The sequence below is a fragment of the Puma concolor genome, chromosome C2, assembly GCF_028749965.1.
Source record: "Puma concolor isolate L17-30 chromosome C2, mPumCon1.1.hap2, whole genome shotgun sequence".
In the NCBI taxonomy this organism is placed as follows: domain Eukaryota; kingdom Metazoa; phylum Chordata; class Mammalia; order Carnivora; family Felidae; genus Puma; species Puma concolor.
In genome coordinates this window covers 145,009,817-145,035,062 of record NC_141675.1, presented here as the reverse complement: position 1 = coordinate 145,035,062, position 25,246 = coordinate 145,009,817, and the positions used below count along the sequence as shown (strand labels likewise).

General features: G+C 39.3%; 1 protein-coding gene across 6 annotated transcripts in view; it reads left to right on the top strand.

The window, feature by feature from the left end:
- The window catches only part of GRIK1 (glutamate ionotropic receptor kainate type subunit 1), a 375,649-nt gene that overhangs the window by 314,312 nt on the left and 36,091 nt on the right, over positions 1 to 25,246 (top strand). For 3 of the 6 annotated variants that reach the window (XM_086675820.1, XM_086675822.1, XM_086675823.1), the window contains exons 8-14: positions 3,001 to 3,108; positions 5,545 to 5,589; positions 11,286 to 11,399; positions 13,148 to 13,351; positions 14,042 to 14,265; positions 20,184 to 20,302; positions 24,398 to 24,615. In XM_086675820.1, coding sequence (XP_086531946.1) covers positions 3,001 to 3,108; positions 5,545 to 5,589; positions 11,286 to 11,399; positions 13,148 to 13,351; positions 14,042 to 14,265; positions 20,184 to 20,302; positions 24,398 to 24,615 — 1,032 coding nt within the window. The remainder of the gene's footprint in view (positions 1 to 3,000; positions 3,109 to 5,544; positions 5,590 to 11,285; positions 11,400 to 13,147; positions 13,352 to 14,041; positions 14,266 to 20,183; positions 20,303 to 24,397; positions 24,616 to 25,246) is intronic. The other 3 variants (XM_086675821.1, XM_086675824.1, XM_086675825.1) reach the window with 1 other exon arrangement.

Sequence of the window (25,246 nt, the reverse complement as noted above, 5' to 3'; positions counted from 1 at the left end):
GGTTTATTGTGTTAGTTCCTGATACTTAAATTGATTCCATTCACTATTCTTTCTATAAGAACTTTGATGGCAATGTTTTATTCCTGAAACTGGGCACCCTGCTGTGGAACTATTTCCATTAACACTTCATGGTGTGCAAGTTGGTGGGACAGGGAGATGAAGGGATTGTGCTGTCCCTAGGTTCACAGATGGGCATGTGAATATGTTTCATTTTGTTCTGTGAGAACGACCTTCTAACCAATCACCTGCTTACAGTCTTGATCTCTGAGTCATTCTTCCCTAGTTCTGCTAAAATGATCTCTCTGGAGTGTACATCTGCCCATGAAATTCCTAGGCTTAAAACACTCCGATGATTGGGGTGCCTGGGTAGCCTAGCTGGTTAAGCATCCAACTTTGGTTCAGGTCATGATCCCATGGTTCGTAGGTTCGAGCCCTGCGTCAGGCTCTGTGCTGACAGCTCAGAGCCTGGAGCCTGCTTCAGATTCTGTCTCCCTCTCTCTCTGCCCCTCCCCTTCTCGTTCTCTCTCTCTCTCTCTCTCTCAAAAATAAACAATGAAAAGAAAAAGTTTAATAAAAAATCCACTCTGATGATTCCCATGTGTCTACAAAGTCCAAGCAAACTAATATGATCCATAACACCTTTATGATCAAGTGTCTACCTGCCTTCCTAGACCCATTTCTTATCATTCCTTACCTTGCGTTATGGATCCATGGCAGACAGGATTTACCCTGTATATGCTTTTTACTCAGACTGTGAATCTTTGCCTGGCCAGCTTCTCATCCTTTGAGAGCTTAGGCATTCTTCCTGCCAGAGTCCTTTTCTGAGTCTTTCTTTCCAGGCATTTGGGACAAGTACTTCTGCTCCATACTCCTTTCTTCAAATACTGCGTGCAAACCTTTATCCTCACCACTCATGGTGCCTCACTGACATACATCCATGCTCTTTTTCCTACTAAACCATAAACTGGTAAGTGCTATATTCTCAGATAGGTTCTGGCACAGAGAAGATGAGAACCAGCAGTGCCCATAGTGTTAAATCCTTGTCTGAGGGCAGAAGACCAACGTCTCAGCTCAGTCAAACAAAGACAGCACATTTTCCCTTCCTCTGCCTCTTTGTTCTATTCAGGCCCTCAATGGATTAGATAATGCCCACTCGCATTAGGGAGGGCATTTGCTTTATTCAGTAAATGGAAACACCCTCATGGACATATCCAGAGGTAATGTTTAACCAGATAACTGAACATCTTATAAAGTCAAGGTTTAGACTAATTTGTAGGTGGCAAGAAGTACATGGTTATGTGTTTTACGTGCTGGGGGAAATTGCATGAGAATGAAAGTTGTATCTTGGGGTAATGAACCTACCGTTGATTTGGAAAATGAAAAACAGAAGATCCCAGAAAAGACTACAGATGCGAGTCCTGACATGTGAGGCAATAAAGGCCAAACTTCAGAGCTTGTGGGGAATGTGAGAAGGAAAATGAGAGATAGTTGTAAAAAAGAATCATTGTTTAACTTTTCAGTGCTCTCAGTGAGTTAAGATTGTGTGAAGTGCCATTTAAATCTCGCAGAAACCCTGCACGGACCAGACGCTGAAATCTGAGACAACCCAGATTCAGGTTAAGTGAAGTCACACTTCCGAGATTCAAACCCAGCTCTGTGATAAACTCCGACTCTTCCCACTGCATTGGCCACATGGGTAAATACAGTCAACAGGTACACATGGTGTGAACACAGTAACTTTCAGGATTTTCTGCACATTTCCCAAATGTCCAGTGAATTTGGTAAAGTCGGGAGAAAGCAGAACCAGCTAGGGAGATACAAAGGACTGAGGTTCCTCGTTTCCTCATTTATAAGTCAACTCAAATTAGGCAAGATTGCCAAAAATCATCTAAAGATTGAGGCTGAAGCTAGGGCCACTATTTTCTGTTTAATGAAAAAACCACCAAAGATGTCCAGGGCGAGTTCTATGAAAGCAGGCTGCTGTGATTTCTAGTTCCTAAAATGATGTGGATACACGTGGCAGGCTGAATAATGGCTCCCCTTTCAAGGTACCCATGTCCTAATCCATAGAATGTGTAAATGTTGTCTTTTGTGGCAAAAAAAAAAAAAAAAAAAAAACAGGACTTTGCATATACAATTAAGTTAGGGATTTTTGAAATGGGGCGAGTATCCCGGTTTATCTACATGAGCCTTAAATGCCATCAGAAGTACCCTTATAAGAGAAAGAGTGGAGAGAGAAGTAGAGAGAGATTGCACACAAGAAAGGAAGGCAATGTGACCACAGAGGCAGAGATTGGAGAAATACAGCCACAGGGCAAAGGTTGCTGGCAGCCACCAGAAACACGAACAGTCAAGGAGCAGAGTCTCCCATGAGTGTCCTTGAGGGAGCAAAACGCTTTGATTTTGCTCAGAGTTACTGACTTTGGATGTCTGCTCCTGGCCTCCAGAACTATGAGAGAACAAATTTCTGTTGTTTTAAGCCACCCGGTTTGTGATAATTTGCTACAGCAGCTACAGGAAACTAATGTCATGGCCAAATGACAGTGGAAGGCCTAAATCTCAAACACCCTAAAAATCTGATAACACATCACTGGATTATATCCTTTTCACAGAGAAAATCAGTGGGGGTGGGGATACTTCCCCATATACGAGTACCTTACAAGGGATTTGGTTTGACCTTGAAAGACAATATTACGGCTGCCCAGACTTTGTTTACTCCATGTGCAGACTATTTTACAGCCAATCCTTCCATACTGCCCATTTAGATTGTCACTATCACAGATTTGACTGATGTCGGGTGTTCGAACTGCCAAAATAAATGAGTGCTAATAAAACAGGGAAGTGTTCTGCCATTGAGCCACTGAAGCAACGCAATGCTTTCTAACACCACGATGAAACCAAATAATTGGATACTGTGATGAATTTGAGGTATTACAGTTCTGATGGTGTTAGGATTATGATAAGTGTGAAATAGTAATGCCACGTTCCTTTTGTCCATAGGCTCGGTGGGATGGCCTGACCGGGCGTATCACCTTCAATAAAACCGATGGCTTGAGGAAGGATTTTGATCTGGATATCATTAGTCTCAAAGAGGAAGGAACTGAAAAGGTAACCTTCTCAATAATAAATTTAAGAATAAAATAAAGAAAACTGTTCAAGCATTTTAATTGCACGTACAAGTAGGGAATGATAAAATGATTCCCTTAACATGTTCATGTATGTCCAGTTTTCTGGAACTCTCTCTCCCTGCTCTGATAGATGTTGACATGCTAGATTCTGAAATTGTATGTTATTAATAGCAATGCTAACATTCATATACTTCTTCGTTTATGCAGCAGGCATGATTACAGTATTAAATACCTATGGTCCTGTGGGTGGGGTGTCATTAGCCCCACTTCTGAAAGGTTTCAGGAAATTGAGTTTAGACTTGGAAAATAAGGAGTTTGTCAACGATTCATCTATGGAATGGCATCCAAGTTTTACTCAGAAATGAATTTGAATTGCACTCCATTTTGAGATTGGTTGACAGAGGGACAGACTAAAGTAGGATAGAAAGGGCTTACTGGATTCTTAATTTTAGGAGGAAATATGCCCCCCAAAATGCATTTTAATGCTGGGTTCTGATCTTAGAATTATTTGATCTTATTTTTAAATATCATTTTTATTTTTAAGTAATCTGTATACCCAATGTGGGGCTCAAACTCACAATACCAAGATCAAGAGTTGCACACTCCTCCAACTGAGCCAGGCAGGTGCCCCTTGATTTTCGGATTACTTTAGTTGTAATTCTTAATCTCTCAAGGTTTCAAGCTCCATATTTGCTAATTTCAAGTAATGCAAATATGAACTATTTTGTTAAATAATAATTAAAAAATAGAATTCGACTCAGTGTATTTTATTATACCAATTTTATTATCCACAATTATGTGCTAGAATTAAATAACATTTATATTGTGAAGATTTTGCCCTTTGGGATGCTAGACAAAAAAATGTTTTGAAACGCCCAAAACAATCATCTGGAAATCAAAAGTCTGTGATCCAACATTTTTTTTACTGTAGTGCACAAGATATGTGTCCTATAAAAGACTGGCTTTGGGAACCATCAGTTACTAACTTAATTGAAATGTTTGGGATGATTTTTAAAATGAGATGAGATTTCCATTTCTGTTCTGTTGCTTTTGTGAAATGACACATATTTTTTTAAGGTCCTGACTATGCCCCGTCCCCAAATAGCTTAATTAAAACAAACAAAGATTAATCAGGCTGAATGTAATAGATGGTGACCACTGGTGTGGAAATGTTTGAGGGAAATAATTACTTTGCAGCTTTGAGGGTACACATTATCTACACAGGTTCCCATTTCAAAAATGCCCTCTCTCTTCCTGTCTCTACCTCTCTCTGACTCTCTCTCTCTCTGGATCTCTGGCTCTCTGTTTCTCTCTTTCTCTCTCAGTCCCTCCCCCCTCCCCACCTCTCTCTCTCTCTCTCTCTCTCTCTGGGGTCTCTTCACTCAGATTTGCTGGTCTGTTTGTTAAACCTGCTCTGACAGAGCCATCTCACCTCCATCGTGGACTGTGGGAACAAAAGGAAAGACAATACTTTTAGGGACTGAATGCGTCTAATGGCTGCTCCTCTGTGCATGCCTCTCTCCCTGCTCCTTCTGTTAATGCATAGAACTGAGAGGGAAAGAAAAGCTGTTCAGGAAACATCGTTCTGTCTCTGACGTGTGATGAACGAGATGGAGCCATCCTTACGCCTTCATAGCTATTTATACACTGCAATATTATGCACACTCCACTGGTGTTTTTCCATCAAAGGCAAAATCAAATTAGATGAAAGTGTTTTCTCCATTTGTTTCTTATCTCTTCATTGTTTGCAATAACTTTTCTTTCTTCAGGTGACTTGGGCTCCATTCCTGAGAAGGCTGACTGGGCCTTAAGGCAATGGGGAAGCCAGCCCATCTCTCTCAGGAGCCACGGGAGGAGATGCCCAATCTTTTCATGTCGGCCTCTCGCAGGGTCCACAGAGAAAATTGTTAGAAAAAGCTCACTTTTTCACTTCCACTCAAGTTTCTGCTGCCTGGAGGCCCATAATCAAAGAACATGTCATCAAGCTTAGAGTGCTTTCTTCTTGCTTAGGAATAGCGTGTGTGTCTGTGTGTGTGTGCGTGCGTGTGTGTGTGTGTGTGTGGATCGATTCTGCCTAAAGGCTTTCTTGAACAGGCTTTCTTAAAGAATGAGGAAGACACTTTCACTCCACAGAGCTGTGCATATTCACAAGAACTTTAAGTCATTTTGGGGGTGTGTGACAGGTAAAGTGAACAGTAGGCTGCATTACCAAAAGGAAGTAACTTCTGTGGGACCCAAGTACTTAGTTCGTCTCTTGACTGTACCCGTGTTCAGGCTTTATGTTGAATTAACGTGCAAGATTCCAAACGGTGGGTGGGGAATGGGATGCTCCGAGCATTCGCACACCGTGCTACCATCTGGGTTCCATGCTCCATTTTAATAAGTGCTATTTTTATTTTTCCCTCTGAAAACCAAGGCTGCTGGCGAAGTGTCTAAACACTTATATAAAGTGTGGAAGAAGGTTTGTACTCGGACAAAAATGGCAGGAAATCTGGAGGGAGGGAGTGGGGAGTGTCAGAGGAAAACCTCACCTTTCCAGTTTTGCCAGACCAGTAGATCTCTAAATGCAGTTTAGAGGCGATAGTCTGTCTATATATAAAGGGAGAACGGGCTGATTAAATATGTTCTCTCTCAACAACGTGACCCATGAATTGAAAGCAGGCTTGAGATGGATTAAATAATGATGGATTAAATATTTCCCCTTAGATTATTTGTCGTTTCTCCCAGGCAGGATCAGCCCCGTTTAGGACTGAAAGCAGGTTATTGCCACAAAGGTAGACACTGGCCCATTTATATTCCTTCTCAAATCACAAAATATTTTCCCAAAGGGGCATGAAAACAACAATAGATTTGATCCATCGGACTCATCAGATAGGCTAAGGCTCAGAAGGCTAAGACATGTCCTTCAATGTCACCATCACAAAATATAAACCATTTTCAGAAATTCCCTTTTCTTATGAACTATCTTTGTTTTGCATAGGATCTTTGTCAGTGCATATTGCCTGGCAATTTGTTTCAGAACCACGGTTTTCAGAGGACAAAAACATTAGCGATGTTGGAAGGGAAATGAGATTATCTTGTAAATTCTAACACCTCCTATTTCATAGTTTATTGTACAGGATCATATTGTCAATGAATGTGCACAGATTTATTATATAAGCAAATGTGAGACATTAAAAACATTTGGATCAGGAAAATGTCCCAGAGATAGGCAGACACTGTCTTCCATTCTCTCTCTCTCAGTCTAATTGCTAAACTCTCTAGCGATTGACGGGATGCAACTGAAATTACTTCAGGTTGTTCAACTTGCTGGTTTTGTCAGGTTCCCTTTTATCTTTCAAATTATCAGTTAAGTCATGGAAAGTGTAAACAGTTTCTCCCTGTGGTCCAAAAGCTAGTCTCTCTCCTGGTCCTATTCCATAGATGAGTTAAAAAATGTCCTTTTAAGTTTAAAAAAAACGTAGCTTTAATAACCTTGTTTTAATCTTCAGTGAATCAGGCGACCAAAGCCATAGAGAAGGCAATCTCGTTTCCTCCCTGCTAATAAACAGATGAACCTAACTGGTGCCCAGAAAGAAGCTTATTCCACTAATCCAGCTTGAGACTCCAGGCACTTTATGCAGTGTTGAATTAATTCAAACCAAATATCCTCGGGAATGGAATCCAAGCTCTGAAATTCCCTGCAGGGGAGGGGAATGTCCTTCATTTGTCACTAAACTGCCACAATCACCCCCCCAACACATTTCCTGGGGATGCACCTCCATGCCTTGGTGTCTCTTCCTTCCTGTTGACCTATCACTGCTCACATTGTAAGTTGCAGATGCTGTGGTGTGCTGTTGTGTGTTATGACTGCTCATCAACGATTTACAGTAGCCTGAGCACTAGTCTGTAAGACCTACTGTCCCGTCCCAATAAGACTCACATTCAAATTCCAAAAACTCTTTGCACACTGACCCTATTGAGTATAGAATTGTCAGCCTGGATTTTTTTCCAAGAGAGGATGTAGCAACCTTTACAAAGTCTGTCACAAAAATGTGTGTTCATGAGTCTCATGATATAAGAAACAGACAAGTCTTTTATTTTCTTTCCTAAGTACTTGATATTTCACTCCTCACTGTTGGATTTTGACTTTACGTGAATCACTCTCTGTATTTGGAAAATGGATGCTTGTCACTCTCTGAACACTTTTTTGTTGTGTAGTGGTTTTTTTTAAGTGTTTTTTTTTTTTAATGTTTATTTTTGAGAGAGAGACAGAGCACAAGTGGGGAACTTGCAGATAGAGGGAGACACAGAATCTGAGGCAGGCTCCAGACTGAGCTGTCAGCACAGAGCCCGATGTGGGGCTCAAACACACAAACCACGAGCTCATGACCTGAGCCGAAGTTGGTCACTTAACCAACTGAGCCACCCAGGTGCCCTTGTTGTGTCGTTTTTTCAAAGAAGGTCTGCTTAATGTCATCTGGATACTCATTCTTAGAAGCTTCCCTTAGTTGTCCGAGATAATAAATGGCTGCTCCCGCATGCCCGTTTACAAAGTGAGAGAAGGCAGGACCAGACAATTTAGCTCTTGAGTGTTCCTCCCCACGAATAATTGATCCAACCCTCTGCTGCTTCTCACTGCTAAATTACTGCTGTCGGCTTTTGCTCTACAGTTTGAAAATTGAGGTTCTGCTTCCTAGAGGCACTCCTCCAAGGTCAGAGAACAAGACTGAAATGCAAAATGTCTAGGCATCTGGTTAACTGTATCCCTCCCTCCAATACGCATGACTCATGAGATCTTGCTTCTTCAGAAAGAGACATTCATTTGCTGATCTGTCCACTTAATTAACAGATAAAGCCAGTTGACTATTTAGGTTTAAACACACACACACACACACACACACACACACACACACACACACACACACACTTCTGTTTTGCTGATGAAACAATTTGAAAACAGAAGGCTGTAGTCATTCAAACTATACACTGTCCACCTCCCAGGAATAACCTGACCTTGACCATAATTTGATACTCTTTTAGTCTAGATTTGAAAGAACTTCTGTTACACAGACAGTAGAAAAATATATTCTCCCATTTCTCATTTTGTAGAAGAAAGTTCACATTGAATGGGACTCTGGGATTCAGCTGATCGGAAATGCTGTAGCAATGATATGTGACCTCCTCATTTATGGTAGGGCTGGTAAAAGAAGTCAGACCTGGACGTTAAGCTGTGGTGTGCATTTGTCTAGAGTTTCAAGTTCGTAGGTTAAAAGAGAATGATATTATAAGGCTGTTCAATGCTGCCAATTTCAAATATTAGTATAGTTCCTGTAAACACACACTTGATGTTAATAGAAATTAAAGAGGACACATCCCATTACTTAACATATTGGCTACAAACAGTTATTTTCTCCACTTTCCAATACTTAATTAAAAGTTAGGTTTCATTCTCCCCAGTGCCTAAGTCAAGTTTTAATTAGAAGTATATAGCCAGAGCCCAATTTACACACTGCCTTCATTGAGTTAGGAGTCAATTGGTCACAACCTAAAACATAGCTTTGGATAAAAACCAACAGACTCCAGGTATATTTAGCATGAGTTATGTTTCCTAGAAACAAGGGTCTTTCCCCCCAAAAAAGTGGGAGAATGAATACAAGTTGCAAAAAGGGTAAAGAAAAAGTTGTCTCCCTTTCCTGGCTTTAGAGCCAACCAAAGAAATCTGAAGATTCCATGACTTACAGATGTTGTGTGCATTGTATGCATTCTATGACAGGCATTGGCCTTGATGGTGGAAAGACTGAATGGTTATTAAAAGTGCTGTCCTACATCCCAATCCTACTTCTAGGAATTTCATTACAGATAGGCTTAAAATACTTCCAAATGCAAACACTACCCCACACTCCCACTTACCTAGACCTGTCTCCTTATTTCACCAGTCAACTAACTCTTACTAAGTATAGAAAGAAAACAGTGACATTGAAATAGTTCACACTGGTGTGTGAATGTGGGATAGTCCTTGAAATGTCCTCAAAAATTTACGTTTCTAAAAAGAGTATTTGTCAAGCTAAATGAATTTCCAGCTGCTGTATTTAGGCAATAAATCAAAGTAAAGAAATAGAAAAGGAAAGAAGAGGCCTAAATTCCCACTGGTGATATTTTATTTAACTATCAGAAAAGCCCTTATATCTCCATTTTGCTGGTGAGGCATTGAGGCACAGCAGGGTTAATGAACTTACCCAAGGTCACACTGCTGGCACATTGCAAAGCTACGATCTGGACAAAAATCTGTCTGTAAAACTCATATTCTGCCCAGGTAGGCAATGTCCTCACTGGGAGAATATATTTAGGGATCAAGCATAGGACCACCCAGCCAATCCCAGAGTCTTTCCAAGTGTTAGTGTTCCACAATTGCCCCTCTCTTTCATGGACATACTTTACCTGCCTCTAAATTAAATAAATAAATATTTCACTCACCATCCAAATTCTTTCACAACCGAGCAAGCTTGAAGAAATTACTGGGGCAGTCCTTTCAATGTCCTTTGTTACTAATGTTCGTGTAGCTCTTAAAACGATCAAGATTTTCATGTGCATCTTCTTATTTGATTGTGTCAATATCCAGATGACGTACTTTACAGTTAGAGAACCAAAGCTCAGAAAGGTTATCAGCCTGTCCAAGGTCACACAGCAGCTAGATTGCCCAGCTCTGAAACACACCTGCATTACGTCTGTCTCACCAGGCGGGCAATAAATGCCTACAGAAGGCTTCAGATAAATAGTTCAGTTCCCTGAGGCTTTTCTCCTGGTTTTCTCCAGAAGTCAAACAAATCAATGTACTTCTCCAGGGCCTACTAATGCAGGAGTGACTTGGCCACTGGAGAAAATTGTGGGTCATTATTTTTTAAAAGAGCAATGGGTTTCACTGACTAGTAATCGCCATGGGTGGTTCTGTGATAGGAAGAACAATGATCAATAAGAATGAATACCCTCACTGAAGGAGTTCACAGTCAAGTGCACAGACATAACAACAGAAGAATAACAGAGGATGAGCCTACAGCAGAGGTATGAGCAGTCCTAGTATAGTCCATGACAGGCACCCTCAACCAGCACTGGCTCCTCAATGAAGCCAGGCTCAGAACTTAGTCTACTGTTCATCCACACTTTTTTCTTCCATTTATTTTTTCCCTTTTAAATTTTTTTTTTTCCCAACGTTTTTATTTTTATTTTTGGGACAGAGAGAGACAGAGCATGAACGGGGGAGGGGCAGAGACAGAGGGAGACACAGAATCGGAAACAGGCTCCAGGCTCTGAGCCATCAGCCCAGAGCCCGACGCGGGGCTCGAACTCACGGACCGCGAGATCGTGACCTGACTGAAGTCGGACGCTCAACCGACTGCGCCACCCAGGCGCCCCTATTTTTTCCCTTTTAGATACCCCATCTCTCCATCATCCACTTTGCTCCTTTCATCCCATTCCTTATAAATTTTTTTTCAACGTTTATTTATTTTTGGGACAGAGAGAGACAGAGCATGAACGGGGGAGGGGCAGAGAGAGAGAGGGAGACACAGAATCGGAAACAGGCTCCAGGCTCTGAGCCATCAGCCCAGAGCCCGATGCGGGGCTCGAACTCACGGACCGCGAGATCGTGACCTGGCTGAAGTCGGACGCTTAACTGACTGCACAACCCAGGCGCCCCCATTCCTTATAAATTTTAAAGGCACTGATGGTACCACTTTGGCAATGGAAGGTTTGTATCACTAGAATGTAAGCTCCACGAGGGAAGAAATTCTTGTCTGTTTTGTTCATTGCTATGTCCTTCAATGCCCACAACAACACATGGAATAAAATAGGTGTTCAACAAATACATATTGGAAGAAAAATCTGATACTCATCTAAGAATTCTTAAATTAACAAAGAACAATGAGTTTAATAAATTCACAAACGAAAAGACCTCTCCCCACTCCATCCCAAATGGCACTAATTTTCCCTGTTCTATGTACACACTCATTCCTTCATTGTTTCATTTTCCCACAGTTAGTAGCTTCAATGTGATGCCCTGGTGTCTTCTCCCCAGACTCTAAGCTTTTGTGTCCATTCCTGGTTTAGAAGGGGCCTCTCTTTGATGTAAATGGGGTCACTGACAAGCCAGCAGCTTCTGATGTATTGTGTTCTGTGTAGATTGGGATTTGGAACTCCAACAGTGGCCTTAACATGACCGATGGCAACAAAGACAGGTCCAACAATATCACCGATTCACTGGCCAACCGAACACTCATAGTCACCACCATTTTGGTAAGTTGACTGGAAGTCAGGGTGTCTTATCTGGACTCCTACCCTAGACTTTAAACATTTTTTTCTGCAAATGTCTATTTTTAATTAGGACACTAAAAATTTATATTTGTATATACCTATAATTGCATTGAATTAGAAGCTTCCAACAATGTTCTGAATATCTCCCACCTTGGATCCATTCTCAACTCAGCCTCACTCCACTCTCTAGCCCAATCCAATTAGTCTCCCTTGCTCTCTGGCTGGTGGTTGTTTTCAACCACGGAGACAAGAGACCAAGGAAGTAGGGAAAAGAGAAGTAAGAACATCCAATGGTTTTCTCAGAACTCCTGTCCTTCACAACCACAGCTCTTATTCTGTCAATGACCCTGCTTCTAGACTTCTGCTGTCCTGGACTCCAGGAGTACTCTTTTTTCCTGCCTGCCTGAGCCCTAAGTGCTCCCAGCTTCCTGATTATGTTGGTCTTGGAATGTCAATACCCTACCCTTCCTCTCACCTGCATTCCTATTGGCTTCTTTGACCTGCTCACTCTTCCATAAATAACCCATTTACTAAGGGGTTTTTCGAAAGCCCAGGTAAGGATACTTCCTGCTTCCTATTAGAATCCTGATCATACTCCCATCCAGTCATTGTACATCCACAGGTTGTCCATTTTTCTTCTTTTCCAACCCTAACCCAAGGAATAAAGGACAGGAGTTTCCACCTCTAAAATCTTCACTTTCAGACATTCTTGCTTTATTTGATTCAGTCCATAGTGTTGGACAAATTTATTTCTAAACCTGTTAACTTCTGAGAATTGTTCATCCATGATAAAAACAGTTTTGCTTTTCTGTGACTCCTTTCTCAGGAACTATCACATGGAAATGTAGATTTCTATTTCTATCAGTTTGTTTGAGGATAAGCCTAAATGGGTCTTAAATGTCTGAAGTAAAAAATGTGTAATGAGGAGTAAAAGGGCCTATCGGTAATGTAATTATTATAATGTTATAAAATAAAATAAATTTTCATTTAGCCAAATGAGAATAAGGTTAAAGATATGTGATAGTGAGGAAATGTCCATTATTCGTAGAATAAGGGATTTATTATGTAAGTGTATAAGCAAAGAATTACCAGATATAAGATTTGAGGTGAGTTCAAATAAGAAAATGGAACTGATAATATAAGAAGACTTAGAAATTGTCTTTGAACAAGACACCCGGAAGGAAACGAACCAAAATATGTAGATAAAAGTGAATATTGAAACTGAGATGAAATTTAAGTGAGAGATGAGGAAATGAGACTAGTAGATAGGATGTCTGAAAAGCAAGAGGTTATATTTGCTGATTTAGATTTCCTTTTTGTTAGTAGGTAAAGCTCTTATGTAAAAGCCAGGAGGAGGGTCAGTCATGCAAAGGAAGTCCGGGTGTGAGTACAGATGAAGACCAGATAGGCAGACATCTGGTCTTCCAGTCCCCTCACTGCTGGACCTCAGGTCCAAATGTGACTGTGTCTCTATCACATGTTTCACTCACAGCCCTGCCCTCAACAGTGGAGGAAAACATTCTCATTCACACACTGAGGAGAGAGAGGTAAGAGGGTATAGGGAAGATGAGTTTAGGGAAGGCAGCATGGTGAGTGACTAACTTCCTTACTCTGATATCCTAATCATCATTTTCAAATACTTTATATCTTCTGACTGCGGATGGAGCTTGTGTAAGTAAATTCTGCTTTCCATTATAACAGGGCTTTTATATTTGGTTTGTTTCATATAGGAAGAACCCTATGTGATGTACAGGAAATCTGATAAGCCTTTGTATGGAAATGACAGATTTGAAGGGTATTGCCTGGATCTGTTGAAAGAATTGTCAAACATCTTGGGCTTCATTTATGATGTCAAACTCGTCCCTGATGGCAAATATGGAGCCCAGAATGACAAAGGAGAGTGGAATGGAATGGTCAAAGAACTTATAGATCATGTAAGCAAAAATGCATGTCTTATAGTTGAGTTTTAAGTGTCTGATAAAATGCATAGCTAGAAGTCAAAGAAAAAAAAAATGATTCTAAGTCAGCATCGGAAGAAATGTTACACTTATTTGAATCCTAAAAATGGTTTAAAAAGTAGAAGGAAACAATGTAGAAATAGAGTTGCTTACGTAGAAGGGCAAGTAAGGACACAAATTGGGGACAAAAATGTATGGATCCATCCATCATACGGAAGAGTAAACCTGAGTGATTCTTAAATTTGATAAAGAATTCTACAGTTTGCGGCTCAAAGTCTCATCTTGTCAGCTGATTTTATGACCAAGTGGCTCCTTTTTTGCTTTATTTACATGCCCTTTTTAAAGACATACCCCTGCAGATTTTTCTTCCATTTACTTCCAGAATGTGTGTATGTCTGTGTGTGTGTGTGTGTGTGTGTGTGTGTGTGTGTGTGTGTGTGTGTGTGTGTATTTTATACCTTCTGGCTTCTCTTTGCTAGTAACTACCATTTCACAAACCTAACTGTGTAAATCAAATGCTTTTATAGTAAAGCCAATCATTACAGAAGCTTCTTGCATGAAAAACATTTGAAATTAAGAAGTATAGATCAGGAGTACCCAGAAACGTCCAGACATTTGCTGGGAAGTGATACAAATAAGACAATTATTTCAAACTTGCTTTTGCAGAAGGCTGATCTGGCAGTGGCTCCTCTAACCATTACCTATGTTCGGGAGAAAGTCATTGACTTCTCCAAGCCCTTCATGACCCTGGGTATCAGCATTCTCTACCGGAAGCCCAATGGTACCAATCCAGGAGTGTTCTCCTTCCTCAACCCCCTGTCTCCTGACATTTGGATGTATGTGCTCTTAGCCTGCTTGGGAGTCAGTTGTGTACTCTTTGTGATTGCAAGGTGAGTTCGAGAACTACTGAATTTACCAGAGATCTAGGTGTGCCTCAGACTGACATGTGTGTTCTAGAGGTAAATACAGGTTAAGAACATTAAAGTGTTGTTTTAGTTTTGCCTACTGCTCCATTCTGTCAAGTTTGCCCTCACAAAGGCCATGCTGTAAATGAGTATCTTCTAATTTTTTATAAAGTTACTTTTAAAAGACAAGATGATATTTTTTATATGAATTTAACTTTCTCAGTATTTCAAGCAACATAAAATGTTCATTTACCCATTTTCTCTGAATTATATTATAACGAAAGCAACAGCTCACCTAATAAATCTAAAACATTTCAACAGGAAGAGTAAAATGCTGTCCAGACACTTGACCCCTGGAATATTCAGTTAAGCAAAACAGGAGAAAGTTATCTAGTAATTGTTGTAGCAAATGAGAAATACTGGGATGAAACAAGGTTATGAATCCTCAGGAACAAAGAAAAATACTTTGAAGATTTTATAGAATTTATTTTTTAAAACTATAGAGAGTTAAAGAGAATTCTAGAAATAACTATGAAAAGAAAAATTACTAGCATGTAGAGTCTAGAGGCATGAAATATTTATGCTACCATTGATGATTCAGTTTAGGTTTTTTTCCTGAGATAACTCTATATTTAACCATTCCACTTTCCACCATTCTTCAAAGGATTTTTATACCTTTCAGTAGATGATATTTTCTAAATACCTTTGATGGTGAATTTGAAAGAAACACAGCTATTTTCTCTTTCTGTTGGCTTAAACATTTGATATCCCTAGATGGACCGTGTAAAAAAATAATTGCTTTTGTATGTCCCCCACTCATTTTCAATCTTTTTAATCTTTCAACAAAACTCAGTGAACTTTCTTCCCTGATCAATTTTTGTTTTCCCGCCAGGAATTTCGATGAGAAAAATTTCTTCAGGCTAGCTCTCTGTCATTGTCCACTCTCTGGTTTTGATGAATGCCAAGGAACTCTTTCCCTGGCATAATTATAAGGAATGTTTGGGAAAACAACCCAGGATAGAAAAGTCTTAGAGATCCATGAGGCACATATGGTCAAACTGAATGAATGTGTGCTCTCACATGTGGGTATTTATATATTCAACAGGAAATAAATGTTTTCTCCATACCCCATATCTTATCATTACCAGACCCCAGATCATCTTCCAGATTTTGCCCAACTATTAACTACGTTTAAGTAATGATCAAAGCTCTCTTCCATATGTCGTACCACAAAAAAATAATATGTTAAAAGTAGTATAGTGATACTATCCTCTGGTACTTTAGTGCTCTAAATCAATGGTTCTCAACTAGGAGAGACTTTGTCTTTCAGCTAACATTTGGCCCTGTTCTAAAAACATTTTTTTGGTTATCACAACCAAGAGTGCAAAACGGTACTGGTATAAAGTGGGTACAGTTCATAGATGCCACTGAACGTCCTACAGTAGGCACATAGCTCCCCACAATAAAGAATTACCCCTAAATGTCAACAGCACCAAGATTGAGAGACAATGTTTTAAATAATTAAAGAAGATGTTGTTTTGGGTATCAAATTTTCAGAGACAAGTTGCTGAGCTTTGGGGGTGCATTTCTCATTACTGTCTACTAAGTGAAATTAATACAGCCCTAGAATGGCTATTTCAAACATGACTACTTGATGTACATTGTAACGATGGTTAAGACATTTTACATTGGCTCGTTGTTCCATTCCTCTCCTCTGGGGCCCGCATCTGTTGGGTGATATTGGAGACAGTGGAGCAAACCAAACAGCAGAGGGAAGTGGGTTTCCATATCCCCCAGTCTGTGGTTCTGTCTAGGCTGTGATGTTGATGAGTAGAAGAGGCAAGACAATGTTGATGACCAAATATTTAGCATACTGATTTGATCATGGCCAGTGGGAAACAAAACGTATCAGCAGCATCCAGAAGTTCTTATAAGCATACGGGCTGAATGTACCCTTACACTTGACCCCAACTGTGCCTTTCACTTGCCTTTTTTTGCCATCAGAACATGTCTGAATAATGTAACATTTGGTCATTTTCCCCTCCTTACTCTGGTTGTTTCTCTATCAGCTGTTAGTGACCCACAGCCCTATATTTTCTGACTTCATTCTATTTCTATTAAGAACACACCCTGCAATCAATACACTCCACTCAGTGTTCCTACTCACCGACAGCACCATTTATAAACCAGCTCTTCATTTAGCTTATTCTCCTTGTTGCCCCCTACTTGCTACCTCTCCTCTCACTCTGGGTTTTGGAAAGGTGGAATTGTATGCATCCAATGCACACTTGCAAACAGCATGGTGGTGGAACGTGGGAAGTAACTCCCTGAGGTACACAGGTGCACTGCCATGGGGATCATCCTCTCAACTATATTCATCTCTACACCCTTGAATCCATTTCCACTTCTACTTCATAAAGCCACTAAATATATTTTGGAGGTGATTCCCAAAGACAAAATCCTTGTTGAATATACGTGCCACTTCACTTTTACTTCCCACCATCATAGCTAGAGACCATGAACTTGGTCACTCTGCACCAAGAAGCCAAGATGTGAAACAGCTTTCTGTTATCACCTTAGTGGTTTGCATTCAAAATAGTGAAGTAGAAGTAAAAAAGTTAATCTCCTAATCATCTTTAGCTCTAGAGAGGCTTTTGAATTTGCGTTTTGAAGTGTATCCTTTTATGTCCTTTTAAAGGGGAAAAAATAAAGCCCATCACCGCTTTTGGACTAATGTTCTCACTAGACAGATGCTTAAAAATCATTTGCTAAACTGAATTGAATTCATAAAGTTAGACAAACTAAGAAAAACCATAAAAATTTAAGTTACTATGACTTGTTTAGTTTATGATTCTATAAATGTGCATCTCAGTGTTTTTGTTTTGTGGTTAACATTCTTTAATTGCTTTTTGCAAAATATTCAACCCCAAAGAATTATGTCCATCATGAATACACAATTTAAATAAACCAAATATCCAGACATAATGTCTGCTTACATTTTATGATTTATGTTTGCCTTCTTAAACCTGAACATTTTCTAAGTTGGCTTTGGCAAAAAACAAACTGTAACTCAAAGGTTGTAATACAAAGCCAGTGGTTATATCACAAACTCAAATAGAGCTCTCCCCTTTAAAAGATGAACATATCTCCCTTTCTTCATGAGGTCCAATATTCATTCTCAGCCATAAAAAGAATCCCTTAATTAGAGATCTTCAGTCTGAAGATTGTTTTATATCCTTCATTCAAGTAAAAGCTTGGCATATATAAACATAAACCCAAGATGAACCTTTATATTTCAACATAATGCTACTCCTTTATATGCAAATTTTGACACAGATTCTAAGCACATTTGTACCTTTCTCTGTTATTTTACTAAAGATCAGTATCAATTGGGAATAGCAACTTCAGAACATCATTGTGCAGGTCCTATATTAATTTTCCCCCAGCCTTCCTGATGCTGACATTGCTGTCACGTTGGCTACCTTTAAGCAGGCACTGGGCATTTCAAACTGAAATATCTACATCCAGGCAACAGGTGGGTCTATTGCATTATGAAAAAACCAGTGTCTTATAGCCCAGGATCCTACTGATAGCTAATAGTCCTCAGTCCAACCCCAAATCACTCCGAGTCCTAGAGAGAAAGAACCTCAAATATCTCTGCAGACCAGGCAGAGTCATACTGCTGCTTAGGCAGTTTTCTTTTTTTCCATAGAAAATTAGACTAATTGTTCACTTAGAACTGCAAAGTATAAAACACTGACACAAGTTAAAAGCAGAATTTTTTTTTTATTTTTTTTCAACGTTTTTATTTATTTTTGAGACAGAGAGAGACAGAGCATGAACAGGGGAGGGGCAGAGACAGAGGGAGACACAGAATCTGAAACAGGCTGCAGGCTCTGAGCGGTCAGCACAGAGCCCGATGCGGGGCTCGAACTCACAGGCCGTGAGATCATGACCTGAGCCGAAGTCGGACGCTTAACCGACCGAGCCACCCAGGCGCCCCAAAAGCAGAATTTCAAAGAGGAAGTGGTGAGGTCATTGATCAGAGCATACATGAGGAAGAAATACCTGACTATCAGGGGGTTAGTGGTTGCCAGGTTTTATGGTCTGTTTAGAAAACTCCTCCTTTTGAGTGCATGAGCCTCCTAATTTATTGCAATTAGTATTTTAAAATTATTGTACAAGTGACAATGATATTGTTGAAGTAACAGCATCTTTACTGTGCATACTGTTTCAATTAGTGGGTTCATTAATATCGGTATTCATTTCTTCAGCTCAGTAAACTACTATGGTTAGAAGAGTGTATAAATTCAAAACTTAATTATATTGTTGAAACAGTAATTAAAATGTATTGGCATGGCATTATCAATTGCAGCTATATTCACAAGCTTCACAGGAACCTGCGCTGTGAACCCTGCAGCTGTGGAGAAGGTTCAGTAATGAGTTGGATACCATTATTGTGGCGTAAACTATAAGGCTGTTATCCTGGTACCCCTAATTCTGATGAGGAGACCCTGTACACTTTCCAGAAGGTGTCCAGGGTTTTAGGGAATGGTTTTGCATTCAGAGGGTCTGCCCAGTTCCTTGTGCATGATTCATAGTGTGCCCTGCTTTTTGCTCTAGATAATGTATTCACCTTAATCCCAGTTCTCCCCATTGTGTCAGCAACCTGCTATTGTTTACTGCTGAAACCTTATGGCTGGAGAGCATTCCGTATGTTCTTACCGGTTTTATGGGGTTTTAACATTACTCTAACGCTCCTGCTTGCATTCAAAGGACCCAATGGCAAATGGCAAAGCTTCCAGCCTAAGGACTCCTGCATTTTAAATCATTTCCAGATCACTTTGCCGAGCATCTGCTAATGTCTCTTTGGAAAAATAAGTGCCCCCTGGCAAGATAGCCCTACAAAATAACCACAGAGCAGGCAACTCCTTGGGCTACAAAGGTCAGACAGATTTTTCGAAAACAGAGAAAGAACCAAAAATCTCTTCCTCAGATTTTTATTTTCACACATCCCAGAGATATCTGGATTCCATCTTGTTTACAAATAAGGAAACTGAGGCCAGAGAAGTTAAGTGACTTGTTGAAGATCGACTTCCTCACCTGCTAGGGCTGCTGATCAAGTGACTACAATCCGTCATTCTATCAACAAAATAAAAACAAATCAAAAGGGAAATTTGAATGTAAAGCTCTCCAGGGAGACAAGCTATAGAGTTAACACTCATGAACCCTATCCCTATCCCCTGGTCCAGGATACTTCTAAGTTTAAACTTTGTCTCTTCATTGAAAGATTATGATTTTCCTTTCCATATATGAACTGAACAAAATCGAATATACCCCAAATCCACACCTTCTTTTTGTTCACTAATTTTTTCACAATTGCAGGTCTTTTGATGCGTTATGAAATCATTAAACCACATACTTCTTTTAAGCATCTGTCCACAGATGCCCCTCGCAGGCAAGGCACCCCTTCACTTTGTGTCCCCCAGCCTCTAGCAACATAGTATCTTGACACTTGGTATGAAACCAGTGTATGTAGCAGTCATTGCTGCTTGGTGGGGTAAACACTTGGGATGAGTGAACCTTTCTTTACAGCCCAACTAGTTGTTCAGTAAAATGGAAATGAATGAAAACTCAGAAGAATCCAGTAAATGTAGGTCGGAGACGTACAATTCCAGCCAACCAAAGCACTTGGCCTAGAAATAAGAAGTTTGGTAAATATAATGTCTCAAGTCTCCTTTGACCTTGCCCACCAAAGCTGTAAGTTGATGAATATTGCCTTTACTGTTTGGGTTTGATTACTTTCACCATTGATTGTTGGGTTTTCTTTATTGTTCAGCAAGTTTTGCTGGTGCCACGTGCATTTATCTGATGTTTACAGACTGTTTCTGTTAACTATGCAGGTTTACACCCTACGAGTGGTATAACCCCCACCCATGCAACCCTGACTCAGATGTGGTGGAAAACAATTTTACTTTACTAAATAGTTTCTGGTTTGGAGTTGGCGCTCTCATGCAGCAAGGTACATCGGTTGCCCATCTTTGTCACAGGCATCCCAGAGTCTGCTGACAGGCTTTGTTGCTGGTAAACTCCACCCTAAAGCGAGAGGGTAGGCTGAAAAACCATCTCAGGAATCAAAAAAAAATAGAACCTGACCTTCCCAGCCAGTTCTAAAAATAGCAAAGATAAAAATGTGAACTAAATGGAACCTCTTGCTATATTTCTAAAATAAGACTTCTACCAAGCAGTGAATACAAATGTTCCTAGAAGGAAGTAAAGGGTAAAGTACCTTAGAAATGGTTTACAAATTTGCACAGGTGGAGGTATCAGATCTTTCCTTTTCAGCCATAACTGTGCAAGCCAAGGGTTCGAAAGGAGTGGAATTTGAATCCTTTGAAAATTAAGTTGGCTGACATTTTTCCAATAGCTGACACTAACTAAATTGTTACCACTCTGGCAACCCTACTGGGATCCATCTTAGCTTGTAACTTTTCAGTCTTCCTTGATCAGTAAGCACAGCAACAGTAAACTCTCAAGGTTGAGGAAATGAAATCCAATCCACAGAGTTGTAATATATTTTCTATAGTTCCTATCATGTGGGGATTTTGATTTTGGTGGGGAAGGAGGAGGGAGTTTTTTTAAACTTTGGAAGAAATCCAACGCTTTCGTGGATTTTCCTCAGCTTTGATTCTAGGCGTATGGTCTAGAAAAGACTTCCCAAGATTAAATGCATTAATTTAAGAAAATCATAAGTCACAGATGCTGTCGCTTTAGAATAATCTGCTCATTTGACAATAAGCTGCTAAATAAATTGGCAAAGAAAATTCAGCAAGAATATATATTAAACATGTTTGTTACTTGGGGGTGAACCTAAGGCTTCTCATAAGGGAGTTGTTATAATACCACTGGAAATGTTTACATTCTGTGTCTACAAATGATAGAGAGAGAGAACAAGGGTCTGTAGTGTGGAAATGCCAAATATTTGAGGCAAGTGAGTAAATTCTCTCATCTGGCAGTTCAGCATAGTTTATGTGGGCATCGTTAAATACGTATAGACATAGCACCTAATTTACTACGAATCAGTTGGGTAAGTTTAGAGCATCGCACAGAACTTTAAGTTCTGCAGGAAAACCCATTAGAAGCTATATACTGCTTTACCAATGCATTTAATTTTTAGGACATTTATCTTGTAAGGAATTACTTTCAAAAAATAGGGAGACCGACCCCTCCCCCACACACTATAGCTTGCCTTTCTATACCATTAGAATAGAAAAATATAGACATGGGTTTCAAAGAACACGCAGCAAGTCCATGCAGGTATATATGATCATGACTGTCTTGTGTCATATGAGTGCACCCACCTCCCCAAATCTCTTTCATATTCTGTTTGGAGTTTACCATCATCCACAGCAAACCATGGGATGCAGTGTCTGATCGTTACCACTACCTTGGGTACATGACAGTCAGCCCCAACCAGACTCTGCTTGTTTTTCAAGAAGTTTAAAAATATTTGTCAGTTGAAATATCATCGTATACAAATTTGTGGTACTGATGACTCCTAGTGCATCTGTCTTTAGCATGTGGCATTGGGCCAGGTAGCAACCTTCTGTATCAACTGTTGTGCTCTCTCTTGTTAGCAGAAGCTTGTCACTGTACTCAATTGGAAACCATTTGTTTAATTTCTTTTTTAATGTGATGATCAGACTTTCTCTTTTCTACAGAGCGTGAGCAAAGTCTGGATCAGGATTGGCTGTCATGTCTGCCGTAAAAGGCACTAAAGGGACTTCAGCAAGTATTGTCTCTCATCCCAAAATTTTCTAAGGATGTTTCACTCAACTTTTATTGTTTTCATAACTTCATTCTCTCTACTTCTGAACTTGGACAGATCATCTCTATTGAGGAAAGCCATTTCTAAGTATTTCAGTTAACACTGAGGGTCATGAAAGTCACAAAACTATGTGACAATAAAAAACACAATGACATATCCAGAAATCTAATTTATATCATATGCCAAGGGTTTAAAATGCAATCTGAGTAGGTTTCTACTAATTATTTTTTTCAATTTCCACAACTTCATTCAAAAGTACATTTATTTTAAATATGCTAGATGCGAATTTGTATTTTTTGTTACCTGTCAGAGGTTGGTTATCAATGGGTTTATCCAGTTTTGCTGCCGCATAATACATAATTACACAAATAACAAATTACTACCTTATATTTTCACGAATGCTACAAAATAACATAAGCATAAATTTATAGGAGAAAATCTATAACTATAAGCTAAGAAAATATATCTATATTAACTGTATTACTTCTTTCCCATGGCTATTTTATGAAATAAATGGTATTTTAATGATAAGCAACTAAAGATCTAAATAATATCACACTGCCAAAAGGCTGCTAGATCAATTAAGTACAAAGATATGAAACAACCTTGGGCATTAAACACACGCAGACACCCACAGGCATATAAATCCCATTAAACCACAAGATTAAAACAACAGCAACAAACTATCCCACTAAATCCTTGGAGGCAATTTAATGGAAACTATTATAAATCTGTGTAATATTACACACCCAAATTCAAACAAACAAAAGAAGGAAATACAAATTGCAATGAAACTATTTACCTCATTAAAAGAGAATAAAGCTCCTAGATTTCCTAAGAGCATTAGGAAAATATATCTGTTAATTCAAAGCCCGGAAACTCTGCCAACCTTGATCTGCTTATCATGAGCCCCGAGCTGGCTTTGATTTCATGAGCAATATGTGTGTCTGTTTATAGATTAAATTTGAGCATAAACTCATTTATCTGTAGATTGGTAAACTCCAATTCCCCTTTCCATCTTAAGCCATTGACTACAAAACTTCAAAACACCCAATCAGAATAGCGAAAGAATCTTTGAAACCAGATATTTCCCCTGTTCTACTTCACGTTTTGGATTTTTACATTCAGGGTGTTTTTCTTCCACTTTTTAACTAGTCATATAAACTTATCATGCCCCCAAGTTCATGGAGGAAATGCCAAGTACAGAACCCATGGTGAATTTCAGGCAAGCAGAGTAGCCAAAATCTACCCATGAATCAGAACAACTGGAATGAGCCCTGCATATCCCCTTCTATCCCTTTTAATTCTACTACTGGATTTATTGACCTTCATAGCTCAGGTTGACCAACAGTTTTGAGCTAGGGAGTCTTCACAAATGTCTAACCTTTGTGTAAGGACACTTGGCCCATAGACCCTTTCTTTTAGAGAGAAAGGGTCTCTTAGAAAACATGTTAAGTGCCTCTCCATGTTATCTTTCACAATATTCACTGGATGACATATAAAAATGGATTTTTTTTTACCAGAAAGAGCCCCTTTCCACTTAAGAAACAGCCAGTCATTGATGTATAATTAATAAAAGAGCACTTTAAAAAAACAAAAGTATGTTTTTCAATGAATACATTCTCCTCAGTCAATTAAGAATATACATTAGAAAAAAAATAATTTTGACTTTAAAAGTAGCATAAAACAATGAAAAAGGATTCATCTGCTGTCAAGTGTGGCTTTATCCTATTTTATTTTATTGTAAAATCCTAATGTCTTATTAAAGTACATGAGACAAATGGCATAATATGTTAATCTTTTAAAAGTTTCTCATATCCTTTAACCTTAAATAAAAATATGTTAGCACTTCAAAGTTTTCATAGCTGTATAAAAACTGATAAGACTTTATTTCACACAATAAGGTACATATCTAAAAGTTTAACAAAAGCATCCAAAGATTGGGGGTTGACTTTTCAACAAAAACAAGCAAACAAACTCAGATCTAAGCAACTAAACTAACTGTATAAATTTTAGACATAGAATATCTCAGGGTTAAACACATTTAATACCATCAAATGTCAATAAGTTGCATTTTAAGCAGTAATTGTGATTAGTGAAAAAGATTATTTAGATTTTGCTCTAATTCGAAAAAATACTTCTATTTCACCTACACACAAGAGAGCAAGTCTTTGATGGCTTTATAATTTTCATGTCACAAAAATGCATTATCTCTAGACTAGTGTTGAATCATAAGTCTTCTCTCTTTTAACTTTGCTTAACACTCTTATTCTGGTGACACCATCACAGGATCAGAGCTGATGCCCAAAGCTCTATCAACCAGAATAGTTGGCGGGATATGGTGGTTTTTCACCTTAATCATCATTTCATCCTACACTGCCAACCTGGCTGCCTTCTTGACAGTGGAGAGAATGGAATCCCCCATAGATTCAGCAGATGATCTGGCAAAGCAAACCAAGATAGAATATGGGGCAGTCAGAGATGGATCCACAATGACCTTCTTCAAGGTAAGAAACTGACAATGGGTTCTCAATGGTTACCTCATACCGAGGGGAGGGAAACGTGGAATAGAAGAGTCTCTCTTAAAAATAAAGATGGGGGGGGGGCAGGTTTAAAAAAAATAATAAAATTTACTATGACACACTCCCATTACAAGGAACATATGTGCCCCCAGCAGTCAGTATAAAGCAGTTTCTCTGGTTCCTCTATCCCCAGTTTAGTACACTCAGATCTATAGGTCAGCATCTTCTTGCCGTCACTAGAACAACAACAGCAACAAAAATGCTGTTTTCTGAATACAGCTCAACTACCCATTAACTAATCACTCATGCATGGGACCTATAAAACGAAGATTCCTTAATTTGAAATTCTGACAGATTACAGAATACTTGAATATCATTGTTTTGTTCTTTCTGTTCTGTATCTAATGAGATAGAAACGGATAACAAATAAACATATTGACACTGGAATTTATTTGGAGATTCAGAACCAAAAACATTCTGAGGGAGTCCAGTCAAATATTGTATCTGCACCAGTGAGGACGGTGCCACCAGGGTAGCCTGAAGCTTTCCAATAGCTTGGAGTGCCTTCCAAAACACCAAAGGAGAATTAAAGTTAGAGTCACATAGTTTTATTGTC